The 16,557-nt window shown below is 39.3% G+C and overlaps 1 protein-coding gene across 2 annotated transcripts in view; it reads right to left on the bottom strand.

Moving 5' to 3' along the window:
• Nucleotides 1–10,439, bottom strand: part of LOC140535424 (FERM and PDZ domain-containing protein 4-like) — a 90,691-nt gene extending 80,252 nt beyond the window's left edge. For both annotated transcript variants that reach the window (XM_072656791.1, XM_072656792.1), the window contains exon 1: nt 10,268–10,439. In XM_072656791.1, the coding sequence (XP_072512892.1) occupies nt 10,268–10,308 (41 nt within the window). In that variant the 5' untranslated portion in view covers nt 10,309–10,439. The remainder of the gene's footprint in view (nt 1–10,267) is intronic.
• Between the last annotated feature and the right edge of the window lie 6,118 nt (nt 10,440–16,557).

Here is a 16,557-nt window from a genome sequence, read left to right as displayed (position 1 = left end):
AAAGCTTCCTAGAGCAGTTTCTGGCCTACCGAGCCCAAAATAGCAACCTAACCAAGGCTACTTTTGCTAATACAGGTCAATGGAGCATCAACATGATTTATTTTAAAGTATAATACTGCATAATGCTGCTTTAACACACCTGGCTCTAATATTCAGATGCCCCTAAAGGCTTTCGTTACAAGGATCAGCTGTGTTAGTTTCGATTCTGGGATAAACTCTGCAGGGTGGTGGATCTCCAGGACCAGGATTAGGTACCACTCATGATGAGATTATTAGAAAGGTTATTGTTCCCAAATGTTCCATAGAGGAACCACAAGAACCAAAAAAGCATGTTTTTGAATGTGTGGAAATGCTTTTAAAGGTTTAGCTACATGCATAATGTAAAGGAGTTTTTCTTGGAGCCTTTTAAAACGTCATCTACGGCAATGTCCCACATAGAGCTTTTTAGTATATTTATTTTTAATAACGTAATTACGCCGTCTTAACAAATGGCAGATGTATTTCCAAGACCAAGTCGTTTGGGTTCCTCACTGGCTGATGTATTAGCAGACCTTCTTCAGTTCTGCAAGACTTCAGGTCCGCAAGACTGTGAATGATGATGGAACGAGATTGATAAAGGGGTGGAATCCTGAAGAGCTCAGAGGTTGGGAAGGGGGTTCGTTAGGGCTAAGCCTGCTTTGCTCCAGAGGGCGAGAAAACATACTGCTATGGACACAGGACCTGTCAAAAACCTGTTAGTGTGAGTTGACATTTTGGTTCCCTTGGCGTCTGCTGAGGAGGAGCAAATCAGCCGGACTTTTGCACGGTAACAGCAAATTCCCAGCAGGCAGGAAGGTTTTATACCGAAACCAGTGAAACATGAAATGACTTGCTCAAATGTGAGTTATCTTTCAAAACCTTGCGTACTGTCAGCCCAGTGAGGAAAGGCATTTCTACATTGCATCACATCGCCACAGATCCCTGATATCCCAGTGAATGACTCTTTTGTTGGGATCATTAAATAAACTCTATTTTAAACTCAGGAATAATGAGCAATCACCACCACTGTTTCAAGCCTTCCAGTCACTACATCCTAAATGCTCCAATACATCAGAAATGCTCCTCACACGCCCAGGGTGGTGTGAGACCACTGGCTGTACTTTGAAGTTAACTATGCTAACTATGGACCCCATACATAATTATATATATATATATATATATATATATATATATATATATATATATATATATATATATATATATATAAATACTGTCCGGACAATGGACATGGCTATCTGCCCAAACTGATTCTTAATGGACTCATGATTCTTTACCATGGATGAAAGTAAGACCTGTTTATGGCTGATTGTATTCTTTATAGAGGGTCCACCCTCCACAGCTGAACCAGCTGATATATTCATTCTGAAGGATTTACAAGGTCAGCGTGTTTCCCATCTGCCATTGTCCTAATATATCACGTGTACCAGCGAATGCCAATGGCCACATTAATTCTTGCACTTGATTAGGCTCAGGTAAGACCAAAAAGCCTTGCATTCGCTGAGACCCACTCAAACCATTTCATCTTAAAAAACACAATACTGTGCCGACGATTTAGGCCACAGTATTTTAAACCATTTATCTCAGTAAGAAGATCTAACATTAGGGAATACAGTAAAAAGTTGTGGAGATCTTATTAGCTAGTTTAAAAGAAACAAACCAGTGGATTTGTTCAATTCCATCACCTGATTTCACATCATTTACCAAACCAGGTGTTAATAATGACTATAAATAATCCTACACTCCCTCTTTGGAGAGGTATTAATGAACACAGTAGGCCTGGGCACCCTATCTTTTCAGCATAATCATCATTTTGAAAGCTCGACACAGAAAATTCCCACTGTTCTCATTTTCCATATTGACATATCTACCAGAGGCAGAGTATCCCTGCCCAGTATCATTTTATGTACATAGAGTACTCATTGGCTTCTGGCGACTTCTGGGCAAATCTGGTGAAAATTCCTGTATTTCTGTAATATCACAATATATATCACAGGAAAAAGGTATTATTGCAATGTCAGTTGTTTGCCAATAACATGCCAACAACAGCCACAGAGGTGGAAAACCACTACGTCTTGAATGAAGATATTATAATATAGATACATATATACATATATATACATATTTAGAATTATATATGACCTGTATATTAACCAGATGATATATATTCTGAGAGCTGTCCTTCACTCAACAAGGTCAGTCTGCACTGACACAGGAATGACGTACAGTGCATTGATGAGTGGCAGCAAGTGGCAAGTGCATGACAATTCACTTTTCTCACAGTGAACCAAAACAGAGATGTGAATCACAGAGGCAGAGGCTCACAGTAGGGCACGTCTTATATGCTACTGATATGTACTGTACGCCTGTCAAGAGAGATCAAGCACAGATGAGGTGAGTTGGGCCCAAAAGTCTGACACTACATTGGAAATCTGAGTTTTATTCCAATTTAAACCTGAAAATAAACAGCAAAAAAAAGAAGGAAGCAAAAAAGTCATGATAATAAAACCACGAGGAAATACTCAATATTCTTCATGATTTTTATGTCTATTTTTAATGTTTAAATCCAAGCAAACGTATGACATTGACCTTGACCATGTCAGTGCCTTCGTACAGAGAGGTCAGATGTGTTCTGTGGTTCTTTTCCATTAAAGCACAGGTTAATTTTTTCCAGAAACTTGTGGAGTTAATGCAGCTCGAGTACACAATGTCATTAAAGCAAATACTAAGAAACTCTGAAATACATATAAACATATTGAGTAGTAGTGCACATTCCTAGTTTTTAGGTAATTGCATATGCTTTTTGGTTACACAGTGAGTTGCAGTGGGTGATATGGATACAAATAGTACATCAGGACATACACATAATGCATCAGTAGCGGCAGATTCTCAAAAAAGCTATTAAATACTCCCATACTGAGCACAGGGATTCATATTAGAATCTGCCGCACTTCATCTAATTTTCTGTACTGTAATGAGCAGTTGGTCAGTGATCTTTACAATATCCACAATATGCTCGCTTGTATCAAGAAAAATAAAAGATCACAGTTTGATAAAATATTGTCATTGCCCGAGCCTTACAATGAGTACCACAATGACTTCAGTTCAGCCCTACATGCTTAAGCCATTTGGAAGAAAAAGCCCCTGCACATGAAAATAGACTACTTCACTCAAATGTGGAAAACTCTTGAAGACCTAGGATGTCAGGCAGGTAGCTAACATACATTTTTTTGACATGCTATTGTAAAATATGACATCCTGCAATGGGTGGCTAATGCATGTGTCTAGCAATGCTGCAAGCAATGGAAAGAAGCTGACAAACATATCACTAACTAGGGCTGGGTGATATAAAGTAAATAAGTAAAAATCATGTGGTTAGTGAACCACATTTCACAATATTTATTGTGATATTTTGGCATGCAGGCAAAACGCACTAGTAGAGGCAGATTCTTTAAAACTGCTGTACAAATACTGATGTCCCATATTGACTACAGTGATTAGCACTCAAAATGTGCCACACAATATCCAATCAAACAGGACTAATTAAACTCTCTGTAATGAAATGTTCTTCAAGTCACTGATAATATGCTCAGAAAAGTGTGGTGTATTATGATGATAAAATAATTATCACAATGCAATAAAATATTGTTCTATTGTCCAGCCCTAGTGCCAACTCTGATTGGAAAGTTTGGTCCCTGATACCACCTACACCACATTGTATCCTGGTCAACTAAAATCCAACATAAGAAAACTAAAGAAAATAAATAAATAAATAAAACCCCAGAGTAAATTCATAGTTAATGATGAATAAAAAAATAAAATAAATAATAATAACAGAAAATGAGTTGGCAGGGACTTGTCCTTGTATACAATATCCATAAATGTCTCATTTTTTAATGTTGATATTACGATTCGGTAGTCTTACTTTTAATGAGTGAAGATTTGCAGCAAAAAGGTTTAATGGCAGTCTTAATAGCTTCTAAAAACGCCAGACACTCAGTAATCCTTATTTTGGTATTCCTGTTTTTTTTAAACCACACAGCGACACTCTCTAGCTGGTAAATCGCTATTTTCATTGTTAAACTTTGTCATTTCTGTAATTTCCAGTACATAGATATGCCCCCCCCCCCCCCCCCCCCCCCAAACAGACCCCCTTGGCCTAAGCTCATATTCATGCACACAATGCTATCTGCTGTGACCTTTCTTTGCTAGCCTAGAGCAGCCTTTAAGCCACAGTTGTTTGGGACCAGTGATACTATCTAGAGCAGAAGAGATCTCTTAGCCGCCATTGTTAACCAAGTAAAGGGGAATGAGGACATACAACGAAAGTGGGACTAAGGCTTTTTTTGGGGGGGGACCTCCCAAAGCCAGTGGCCTTGTAACTTGCATAGCCTCACCCTGACTCGTTATCTTTCGGTTATTAGCCCGGCATCAGCAGACAGTATGTGGTCCAGAACAAACACGTTCGGTGGTGACATTTGATTCCACAAGCTTCGATCAGTTTGAGAGATTTGTTGAGAGATTGAGAATTTCTCTGGCTCATCATTTCTGCTGGATCCAGTGTTTGACCTTACGCTTCCAGGGCTGGAGCTAAAGCTTGAACCAGATGGCTGAGACAAAATGTCTGGCTTAATAAGGCAGTCATACAGAACGCTCAGCAAAGAGTCATTCAGCTTGTGTGTCGAGACATACCGCTGAAACACTGGGCTCAGGTAGACGGCCTTTAACAAACAGGATTACACTGAGAACAGCCGGACAACAGAAACAATGCTCTCTGTTCCTCTTCGTAAAGGCTTCTCATCTCGAAAGCTAAAGTACACTAGCAGCTTCCTTAACATGGTCTCAATGAACTGCTTCCATCACATTCTACTTTATACAGTCGCTGGATTTTCCTCTGGATTTCTCAACACAGTCCCACAAGCTCTCAATGCTGTTAAATCCAGAGAAGATGTGATTCATGGCATCACCTGAACCTCCTCACTCCCCAACCCATTGCCATCACTTTTTGAATGCTGCAGTATCCTGTTGATCCTGTTGACAGATCTGAACAATTCTGGCAGGGTAGCTAGCAGCTAACGGGCGGGTATATCTACCAAACACACACACACACCGTGATCGCGAGCACACATGCCCGAAGCGGTGAGAAGCCATCGCTGTGGCGCTCAGGGAGCAAGGAGGGTGAAGGGCCTTGCTCAAGAGCCCAATAGTGGCAGCTTGCCGAGCCCTGGTGTATCGAACCCACAGCCTTGTCATCAACAGCCACTCCCTTACATACTGGTCTTAAACTACACTGTTAAAGTTGTTAAATAATAATCTAAAATAGACTTCATTGAGTTTTCTGGCTTTGTCTTTCTGACAATGACTTGCTATTCTCTATAAACACGGGCAAAAAAAGGAACCTTTTGAAAAAGAACCTACAGCCCTTCGAGCTTCAAGTACGGCTTGGCTTGACCCACCATCCCTTAAGATCCACGGAAGACAAGCGTCCAGGCTTTTCCTGTTCTAAAGTTGCTCGCTGTCTTTAAACACTAAAAGACGAAAGACCCCCTTTTTAAATTATTATTATTATTATTATTGTGGTCTCCATACTGACTTTTGTATTTAGTAATATCTAATCTAAGGTATTTTTGGATTCTAGTCTATAAAAACTAGCTAAGGGGATTTTCTGAGTAAACAGTAAAGCCCTTTTTATAAGTCGCTCTGGATAAGGCCGTTTGCTAAACGCCTTAAATGAAAATGTACAGCAAAATGCAGCCGTCAACATGGCTGTTGCTGTTGCTGCTTTTAGTTATAAGCTTTTGTACATTTTATAGATATGACTGCTTTGTGACTGTGTACAGTGTTAAAATTTACTTATGGAAGTAATCTGGGACTTTTAGTACACCCTACGAATTCTGCACAGGCTATTCAATAACTAAATGGAAAGCAATGCTAACTGGCATTTCAAAGTTATACCAGAGCAAAAAAGCCAGGAACAGCTGGTGGTTCTGCAAACTTTAACGTGGCCTGATGCAAGTGTGTCACACGGATATTACACTGACTTCAGAAAAAATAAATATATCATCATATATATTAAACTAATATTAGAATGCTTAAATGTTGTAGAACATCTGTGCTAAAATAGCTGCATTTTATTTAATTCGTTTTCCTGGGTGTGTAATCCTACAGATAACTGTTTCTCCATAAGGCTGAGAAAACTGTGGCTAATGACGTCTAGTCACTGTTAGTCAGTTAAAAAAATCCTTCACAAAGAGTAGTAGGCCCTAAAAGAATACTCCGAGGTTTCCTAATCAGCATATGAGGGCACACAGGGCAAGCTCTCTAAAAGGCAATTAGCTTTTCTCCACTAAAATGAAAAACGGACAGAATTCCAATGAGGAAATATAGTTTTTTAGTATTATGCGCACCCTTACTCTTCTAATGAAGAGACTTACGAAGTTAAAATGCTTAAAACAAAAGTGACATTTTAATAAAATAAAAGATCAAATCTACTGTAAGATATGCTGTAGGAATGTAAGCTAAACTGAATGTGTCAATCGAGGACAGATCCATTGGGTCTGCTCAGGCTATCAGGGTTGTGGGTTCGATTCCCGGGCTTGGCAAGCTGCCACTGTTGGGCCCTTGAGCAAGGCCCTTTACCCTCTCTGCCCCCCGGGTGCTGGAGTTGGCTGCCCACCGCTCTGGGTGTGTGTGTACTCACTGTCCCTAGTTCACTAGTGTGTGTGTGTTCACTACCACAGATGGGTTAAATGCAGAGGACACAAATATGTGTTATTACGATCGATTACAGATCAAGGTTTTACCCCAGGTTTACCCCAGATGTTATGCAGCACTTCATTCACACTTTGTTCTTGGCAATTTAAAATTTTTTAGGGAATTTTAGATTGACTAAATAATTCTGAGCGCATTCTAGAAAATCTTTCAGGGTCAGAATTGTTTTCAACCAGATGTCCAAAGCCTTTTAAGGATGGGTAGCACCAACAGGTAGCACCAACAATTATTCTTAAACTTGGAATAAGGTTTAATTATCAATCCTAAAACTTTAAACCTAATTTAAAATTAATTAGTTGATGAATTAATTAATGAATTTAGTTTTTAAGAAATCACTTTCGTTTTATGATGTAATTCACTCATATATGTTTTGAGAGCTTATCTATATCAATATATTAATAGCTTTTGTGTTGATCACTGAAAAAAGGCTATTCACATTCTGCATTTATAAAAGAAATGGCTGGAAAATACTGGGAAAAAATACTAAACATTCCCAGCTTAAGAACACAGGTTGATAACGAGGCTCTAGTGTGACCAGCTCTGCCCTCCAATACTCAGATTTAGGCATGTGTGTCTATGAAAGACTCTCTTATGTTACTGTAAGACAAACATACAGATCACAATAACAGAATGTTGCCAAAGCCTAAATGCAGACGCTTAACTGTACAACAGTTGCAAGTCTAAAGCCAGGTGTAGAAAGTGAAGTAGACATATAGTGTTTCCCCCCTTAAGACAGTGCCATGACAACATCACAAATGGTTTAAATGAAAGTTTATATATATATATATATATATATATATATATATATATATATATAAATAAAATAGAATAATATATATAGGAAGAATCTGATTTCAGAAGCCAAAATTGTTCTATACACATACAAACTGGGTTCTTCAAAGGTTCTTTAGTAAAAACAGGGGTTTCCTATTGAAACATGACAACTCAAGGAACCATACAAACAGTACTAAACTGGTTGTTTGCCTTCACTCTTTGCAGAAAGGGCTCTATGTAGTACTCGAAAGGGTTCTCTATGACTTCCAACAATAGTAGAACCATTCTGGTGCTAAACAGAACATTATAGAAGAGAACCATTTATCATGCAAACAACTATTTCAGCGTTCAAGTGTTTCTTTATTTGTTTATTTTGATTATTTTGGGTCTCATGGTTCTATACAGAACTATTGATTGTACTAAAGAACACTTGAAGAGACACCTTTTTAAACCTTTCACTTGCAGTTAGTTCTTTAACGAATCTAAAAAAATAAACTGATTCCAGCAAAAGTCCTTTTCACTAAGAGTGTAAACTACAGTGTAACCCCCTTTTGGTGCTATATAGAACCCTTTAAATGTACAACAGGTTTCCACTTTACCTGGCAAAGACCTAACAAAGCTTTCCAAAAATGATTTGGGGTGTCAAGAATTTTTAAGGGTGACCTTAAACAGCCTTCATTGAAAACATTGCAATGCTGGAAGATAACCCTGCACTGGATCCGCTTGATCAGACTTAAAACTGCTGACTCAACCGACCCGACTGCACTGTTCCCCATAGCCGTCGGACAAATCAGGAGAACCATGGAAGCAATTCAGAAATCCACATGTGACAATTATTAATAAATATCCCTGTATTATTATTAAAGCTCCATATTCAAAGTCATTGCTTCCTGTAGATTCATACAGACCAGCATCTACAGTGCACCGCAACCAACGTCCACATCCCCCCACTGCACACTCCACTGAGCTCCACGCGTGAGCATTTTAAAATCCCTCAAATCTTTTTTTCCTTTTAATATCAAGCCTTATTTCATGTGTTATTGTGTTTTTTTCTCTCCTTTTCTCTTTCCCCTACCATCCCCCTCTCCCCCACCTCCTCCCCTTCCCCCTCTTGTTGATAGACATGCGGAGACATGCCGCTCTCTCATCCGGCGAGCGAGGCAAGCCATGGGTGCAGCGGTGATCACAGAGCCAAATCCCTTAGGAGGATTATCTGGCCTCAAATCAAGAAAATCGTGCAACTTTAAGGGTTGTGTGGAGCTGTGGGGCTGTCATTCGGGTGAAATGGTTTTTTATTCGTTAGCGTTTGCTTTACTGCTCTTAGCTTCAGGGTCCCATACGCAGGAAAGCCGGACTCTCTGATGCTGGACTGCTTGACTAGCAGACAGAACTTAAACAGTTCAGTAAAATGAAATGAGAGTCAGCAAAACTGGGTAACAAGGCAGGGTCTCTACTTTCATGCTGTTGTTTTTTGATGGGTTTGTGCTGTGAAACAACCCTGGGAGGATAATTCACGTTAAATTGGATGATTTGACTGACTGGCCGATTGATGGATTGACTGACTGAAATTTATGACCAAATTCAGTTGAATTCAAGGTTAAAAAAGTGCAGAATTTACATAAATGTTTCTATTGTATTGTTTTTATATATTTTTGTACTTTCGTAAGTCAGCCTTGAAATTACCCTGAGAGGGTAATTAAAGCTCAGTTGACTAATTGATTAAGTGATTAATTAATTCATAGATTAATTTACCTAAATTTTTAACAATTTCTGTTTGAATTATCTGCCAGATAAAGTCTAGAATGTTATTAAATGTTTCCAAATATATATTTTTTTATTTTCTTAATAGCAAATCATCGGACTTTAAAAAATTCTACACTCAATTCAACAATATCTAAAAATGTTCTTTTTCTTGAGAAAAGTCCTGACAAAAAGTTGGTTAGATTACTGATGTGTTTTCAAACTGCATAATGATGGATTCCACTGTCCTCGGAAATTGAACAAATCCCAGATAAGGAAACACTGGTGACTGTCAGGGTCTTTGTGAAATTTATGTTACTGGGCTTTAAGAAGAAATTTCTTCTTAACTTAAATTCCTGGCTTTTTACCCCACTGTTATAAAAGGGGTATAATAAAAGTCATGGGGCATAAGGGGTTAAAAATGGTTGGTTAATAAGGCCCAAAATTGTCAATCCCAATTTTGTGACTTTATTGAAAATATATAATATAAAAATTTGTATATTTTCCTGATTCTTTTTATTTTCCTGTATATTTTCCTGATTTATTCAGAATGAATGAATTAAAATATTAATTATAAAAATAATAATAATCAACGCCTTTAAACACCATGCAGCCTTTGCACTTTTCTCTTCTCCACTATCTTTAATATGGTTCCTTTTCCCATCATCCCTGTCTGTCAAACTCACATGCATCCACCCCCCCGGCCCCCTCTACCAAAACACGCGTGGTCTGCCCGTGCCACCTCTGAACTTTTTTTGGCTTGCTCCCGCAAGCTCAGCCTTAGTCATGAATCGCTGGTCGTGCTCCCTAATCCCTCGAGAAATCTCAAACATCCCGCACATCTGACCCCGCAGCGGACATGTGCTTAGTAAGCTTAAATCTCCCGTCCATCTCCTGACCCGTGGGTAGAAAAGAAATTTATGCAGGGGGGTTGGGTTACACTCACCCTGACAGTTTAGCCATCTTTGAGAAGCCGAACACATCCATACAGCCGTCCAGACAAGAAACTCTTCACCGATAAACCCCTCTACTGATCCAGGTGAGGTCCCGACTCCTTATTGCTAGCTCGATTCCAGATCCCAAAATTTGGACTCAACTCTCCATTGTTGCACTTGACCGGTCACCCGTGGACAAGGGATAATTAAGTCGGAAGCAAGAGGTCCAGAAATCAACCGGAAATCAGGGACGGTCCCAGCAGATGTTGTCCAAAGCTGGACGCTCCCGCAGCCGGCACGCTAGTACCTAGCATCCATCCTCCATCCATCGCTAGCGAGCTGTGTGGGGTAGAAGAGCTGGAGTGGAGCGACCGAAGGAGAGAGAGAGAGAGTGTGATCGAGAGCGAGAGAGTCGGTTGGGAGGTGGGGGGAGGGGAGGGGTCCAGGAGGGGAGTGGAAGGAAAAAAGAGGAGAAAAGAGGAGGAGGGTGGAGGGGAGGCAAATTAATGCCGAGAGATGCTGCCGTTACTTGAGCCCAGATGGATGCTGACTCCTTCTCCCCAGTGAGCCCTTCACCCCTGAGTCCCTGTGGGGCAGGTGGGAGGTGGGCTGCAAGGGTGGGTTGGGGAAGAGCACAGTGAGGGGAAGAGAAAGAGAGAGAGAGCGAGAGCGAGAGAGAGAAGGACAGAGAGCTGACTCTGCAGTTAAATACCCGGCTGCTGCTGGCAGGGGAGCAAGACCCTGTTGGCCACAGGATACACACACACACACCAACACACACACAGTCTGCATTTGCATTTTCAAGTGATGCACGCCTTGTTAAGCCAACTGGTTTCAGATCTACCTGAGATTGCTTTAAGAAGCAGGTAATATTCAAGTCAAAGCAAGTAAGCCCGTCAAGTTATAGGGGATGCACTGAGATGGGAATTGTGGTCACTGCTGGTCTCCAGCATTTTTCACATGCAAGAAAATGTGGCCTGTGTAAAGGTTTGGACACTACACAGAGTCAGTCCACAGCTTCAGTCCAGGAACTGTGAGGGCCTCTCTAAACTCTTCAGTTTGTGTCTCGTCAGGTAGCCCATGCTGGATTTTAAGATCCTAATTTTGGCTCGTTATCCAATTGTAGAGGCCATCATCTTTCAGCTCCTGCCTTTAAAGAGATTGTTTAACATTTGCATCCAAGACATTCCCCTGCAGTATCGCCAGTGAAACTGGCAGCAACACAACCTCAAAGCTGATAGGTCTGGCCCATGCAGCACAGTTGGTAAGGTGGTGTTCTCATGAAATGCAGTTGCTCGTTTTCCCAAAACTCATCTGGCTTGTCTAGATGTTTTGTAGCATACCTCAAACGTGGAGATTTTTGATAAGGTTTCCTTCTTATGACTATTCAACTTTGTCACTGTGAGGGGATGTTGCTTGGGTTATCCCTTGTAAAACTACTACCATGTTCTCTCTCCATCCTCTTTAGATCAAGGTGGAATCACACTGATTTACACAGCAAGTGCTTTGGGTTTTATCAGGGAGTTTTTATCAATATACCAAGCTCTGTGAACTTATCCCACAGTGTTTCCTGTAACCTACAGGAAACCTGCAACATAAGTAACCTACATATAGTAACCTACAACATAGTGAGTTAAATTGGAGCCCTCCACAAGGTAGAGTAGGGTCAATTACAACTCCTTACAGGGAAGTCTGTTCACTCGGAGGCAATCTTTGTGACGCCGCCGGGCAGTTATTTACAGTCACACAAGCTTAGGGGGGAATTTCCAATACAAAGTACAGCAAGTTTGGACTGGTGTACTCGGTTGTACTTACTTGGCAATTTTGACTACAAACTCCTGAGTGTTCGGCCTATACTTGGCTAGATGTGAACTTCTGAATCAAGCAGTACTTGGGCTGCAGCTGATGACTTTTCACAAATCCACAGGAACACAAGCACAGACAAGAATGCAGATTGAGAATCGGATTACTGGAAACTACTGGAAACTGAAGGTCAAACTACCATTTCAAAAGCATATTTTAAATCACTGATAAAATCAGACAAAATCCTTATGGATAGTTTGTAGCGTTCGGCTCAACAATACAAAAAGAACACTGATTTTTCAACTTGGCTACTGCACTCGCGCACCAGCCCGTTGACATTTCTCCATTCGCCACATAACCAGCAAGCCGATTGGCTCTTTTGGTTGAAGAGTTGGACTTTTTCTGGTAACACCCGCCATGTTGAGCACTACAAGATTTATACTTCCCATTTATACTTCAACCAGTGGCCGGTCTCCTCATTCAGAACGTCTCTGATGGGGTTCGATTCCCTGTCTGAGCAAGCACACCACTCTATTCTAATAATGGTCCTTGGGCTAGACTCTTAACTCTACATTCACCTTGCTATACCACAAACTGTTCATTCTCTTCATTTGTGCAATCTGTGTAATTTCAGAGGTGTAATACTTGAACTGCTTTATATAGCATGTTCTATATTTATGATCACAGTTGCTGCCACTTTGCTACTTTATTATATTCTGATAATTTATAAACATGTACATATATATTCTTTCTCTTTTTATTTTACATTTTATTTTATTTTGTGTGTTTATTCTTACACAAATGGTTGCAACTGTAACAACTGCAATTAATCCTGGAAAAAAAGTATTTCTGATTCTGATCTTATCTGATTCTGAAACTGACCTCAAGTCTTTATTTGATCCCACAGTCTGCCCTGATTTTTATTCTTTTTTTTTTAGTAAGGCCACTGGAAAAGTGTTATAGATTAGACATTATTTGTACCGTATAACAACGATGAGGCTTCAACATAAGTATTTTTAAGTAAAATGATCTTGTCCGATAAATCTCGCAGATGTCACTTAACCTCTTAACGCTCTGAGAATTATTATTACACACTAAGACATTGTATTCAGTAGCTACAGAGAGTTCTGTGTAAACTGGTGGGTCTATTTCTTGGTAATAGAAGTCTGCAATAAAACACTGGCCGTTTAAGGGGTTAATAAATTAATGCTAGATACCTTGGAGGACGATTTCAACAGGAATTATACTGTTTAGGAATCAAACAAGAACTATATCCAACACCACGGAGGTTTGAACATATTTTTAAATATGAATATGTGTTAACTTAACATTAATGTTTAATATTAAGCCTACAATCATAAGCCTTTGAAAAGCATCCAGAAGCAAGTTCAAAAGGAACCATTTTACCCTAAGCACAGTTCTCCACCTTTACTCCTGCGGGATTTTGAGAGCATTAATCACTGTCTTTGTACAAGAGTGTCTACAAGCCGCTGGAAAGCCTGGATAGGGTTTTGCTTAGAATGTGATCAGCAGATGGTTAGGAGGCAAAAGAGCTACTTAGTCCAGTCTATCCAGAGCTACTATTAGGTCCTTAGGGAAACCAAGGTTAAACTGCATTCAAATAAAGGTCACCTCCACTGGTTAGGACCAGCCAGCAAGAGACGGGGTTGGGATTGCATCAAAATGCAAGTACTGAGAATATGTACTCCTACTACAGAAATGAAAACTGTAAATCATATTAAAAACAATATTGATGCTTGTTTACTAACTATTTTCAAATCTGTACAGCAGGGGTGGAAAGAGCTCAGAGAAACTACAAGAGACGTTGAAGTGTTGGTACTGTATCAAAATCACGCTCTGTGCAAATATGAAGCCAAATAGATACTGAAATCATGTAAAAAAGCATCTAGTAAAGAAGTAACAATTACATGTTTTAACAAAGAGTTTACATTCATTACAGGAACACTATTTCCTAACTTTAATTACCCATAATGGCATCTCTAGTAATGGCAAACCCAAACAGAAGATTTATTACGGCATTTGAAAGAAATAATTTTACAATTTATTTATATTTTCAAAGTGTTTCAAGTATTTTTTTTTTGGTCAGAATTTCTAGAATTTCAATTCAAACTTTTAAGTTTTTATTTTTAAAATGTCTAGTATATTTTGTATTTTCAAACTTTCTAGTACATTTTTATTTTAAAATGTTCTAGTATTTGTAATTGTTTTATTAAAATATTTCTAATACATTTTTCAATAAAAAAAATCTAGTCTAGTCCAGCAAAAATGACAGTGTGCCTTTATCTGTTTTATATTACTCATTTCTATTTAAATATTTCATAAAGTGGGTTTTAAGCAACAGTGTTTTGCTGGATGTTGTTGCTGTAGCACAAAAAAAGTGTTTTCCCATGTTTTACTTTTCCCACATGATTTGTACCTGGCAAGAGTTACATTGTGCGAAAAATCCATAACAGGTCAATAGAAAAGTACAAAATGACATGGAATGTAATCTAAGTTTACATTTGTACATTCTATATTTACGTCATACATTACAATAAATTGAGCCACCACTAAAGGGTAAGCCTGACACATGCATTTTTGGACAAGCTGAGAGATACAGAACTGTCTCTGAAAGTGAAAGAATCATGTGCACTGAGGTGGTAGAGTCATGTTACAGGATTTTACACAAAAATGGCAGAGTTGCACAGTCCTCTTGCTTCACCAGAGTTACATAGTGTAGTAGCCAACATGCCAAGCCTGAAGTGGGAATGATTGTAAACGTACTGGTGCTGGATGGGGCACCATCATTCCAGAGAACACAGTTCCAGGATTAGACAATGGTTTCCTTTTTTTGGAAGTAGTGTCTGCAAAACTGGAAAACTGGAAGCTTTGAAAACAGAAGTTCTGTCAAAATGCTACACAGTCCTGCTTTAACAGAGTTGTATTTATTTAAACACCATGGAAAACAATTTGTTCTGTTTAAGTTAACAGAACCCTGCAGAACATCAATGAGTTGAAGTAGTGGTACTCCATTATTAAATATTATTTTAGCATGTGATTTTGGCCAAATACCTCTGTGTAGCTGTAGTAATTGTTGCCATTGTAAAAGGAAAAGGCCCTTAACCCCTTAATGCCATTTATTTATACTGGACTAATGGGGGTCGACGCTTCCGGTTTTCCAGTTTTGCAGACAAAACTTCTAAAAAAAAAGTATTGTAAAACTATTGTCTAATCCTGGAACTGTGCTCTCTGGAATGATGGTGCTCTATATAGCACCAGTACTTTTGGGATGAGTTATTATTCAACATCCTGAACTCTTACTACCACTCTTGTCGCTGAATGCAATCAAATTTCCAAAGCAATGCTCCTCTAAAATCAAGCAGAGAGTCTTTCCTGGACAGTAGAGACAGTTACTCCAACAAAAGCAGGATAAACTTTGGATTTCGGAAGAAACAATAAATAGGCAGGTATCCCAATACTTTTGTCCAAAAGGAAAATATATTTTGTGACAGTAAAAGTAAGTCAGAATCATACCAACACACTGAAAATAAACTGTAGCAAAATTTAAGATTTTATACTAAATCATTTAAAGATGTCCAAACAGCTCTACGGTCCAAACAGCCCAAAAAATGAAAAAATGAAAAAGCACCAAAACAATCCCCCCCCCCCCCAAGAAACCCACCAGGCACCTTTTGGAAGGAGACGTTACGCAATTGGTCCCAAGAGTCGAGAGTACAGTAGTTGCCCATTCACCACAAGCCTCTAAAAGGATGAATTGAGGGGAAGTTCATTAATCTTATTGCAACTGATGACAAATTTCAGTGCTCCCATGAATCAAAGTGAAGTTAAAAGCAGGGAGCAGGAAAAAACGCAAGCCATGCTGCTGAAAAAAAAGAAGAAAAAAAAAAACCTTTCAGGAGAGGAAGGCACCGAGCTTTGATCTGGGAGGACACTCTCTTTTCAAGCCGCATTCATTTTTCATAACAGTGTTTCAGGGACACAGGGTCTCCAAGTATGCACCTGCTGCTTCTGCTGCTTCTGGGTTTAAAGTGTGTCTCCAGTGGACCTTACTGAAGACTGGAGCGCTGGAGTGATCTTAGTTGAAGTCATAGTTTTACACTGTTGGAGTGCTTTTAGAAGTCAAGGGAGATGTTTTCAGAAGGATTCATATGTTATGATGAACATTATAGAAGTAGCAGCCTGGTCTCAAGAGGTATTCACACATATAAGAACTAAAAGACCATTTCAGGATTCGCACAGTGTGTATTAATTATCTGTTTATAAGAGCTTTCAGATGGTAATTTCTAACAAGTACATTTCAACTGTAAAATAAAAAGTATTCCTTACTAATAAACTTAATACATTTTTACAATTTACAATTTCCCCCATTTTCATTTTGCAACCGTATGTAATCCCCAAACCCACCCCCACCACCAAACGCATGTGATGCTTCCGTCACCAGTGAGGGCCCCTTCCGCCAGTGACCTACAGCACAGCA

Source organism: Salminus brasiliensis, chromosome 15 (genome assembly GCF_030463535.1).
Source record: "Salminus brasiliensis chromosome 15, fSalBra1.hap2, whole genome shotgun sequence".
Classification (NCBI taxonomy): Eukaryota; Metazoa; Chordata; class Actinopteri; order Characiformes; family Bryconidae; genus Salminus; species Salminus brasiliensis.
Note: the sequence above shows the minus strand (reverse complement) of the source record. Positions and strands in the feature narration are given on the sequence as shown.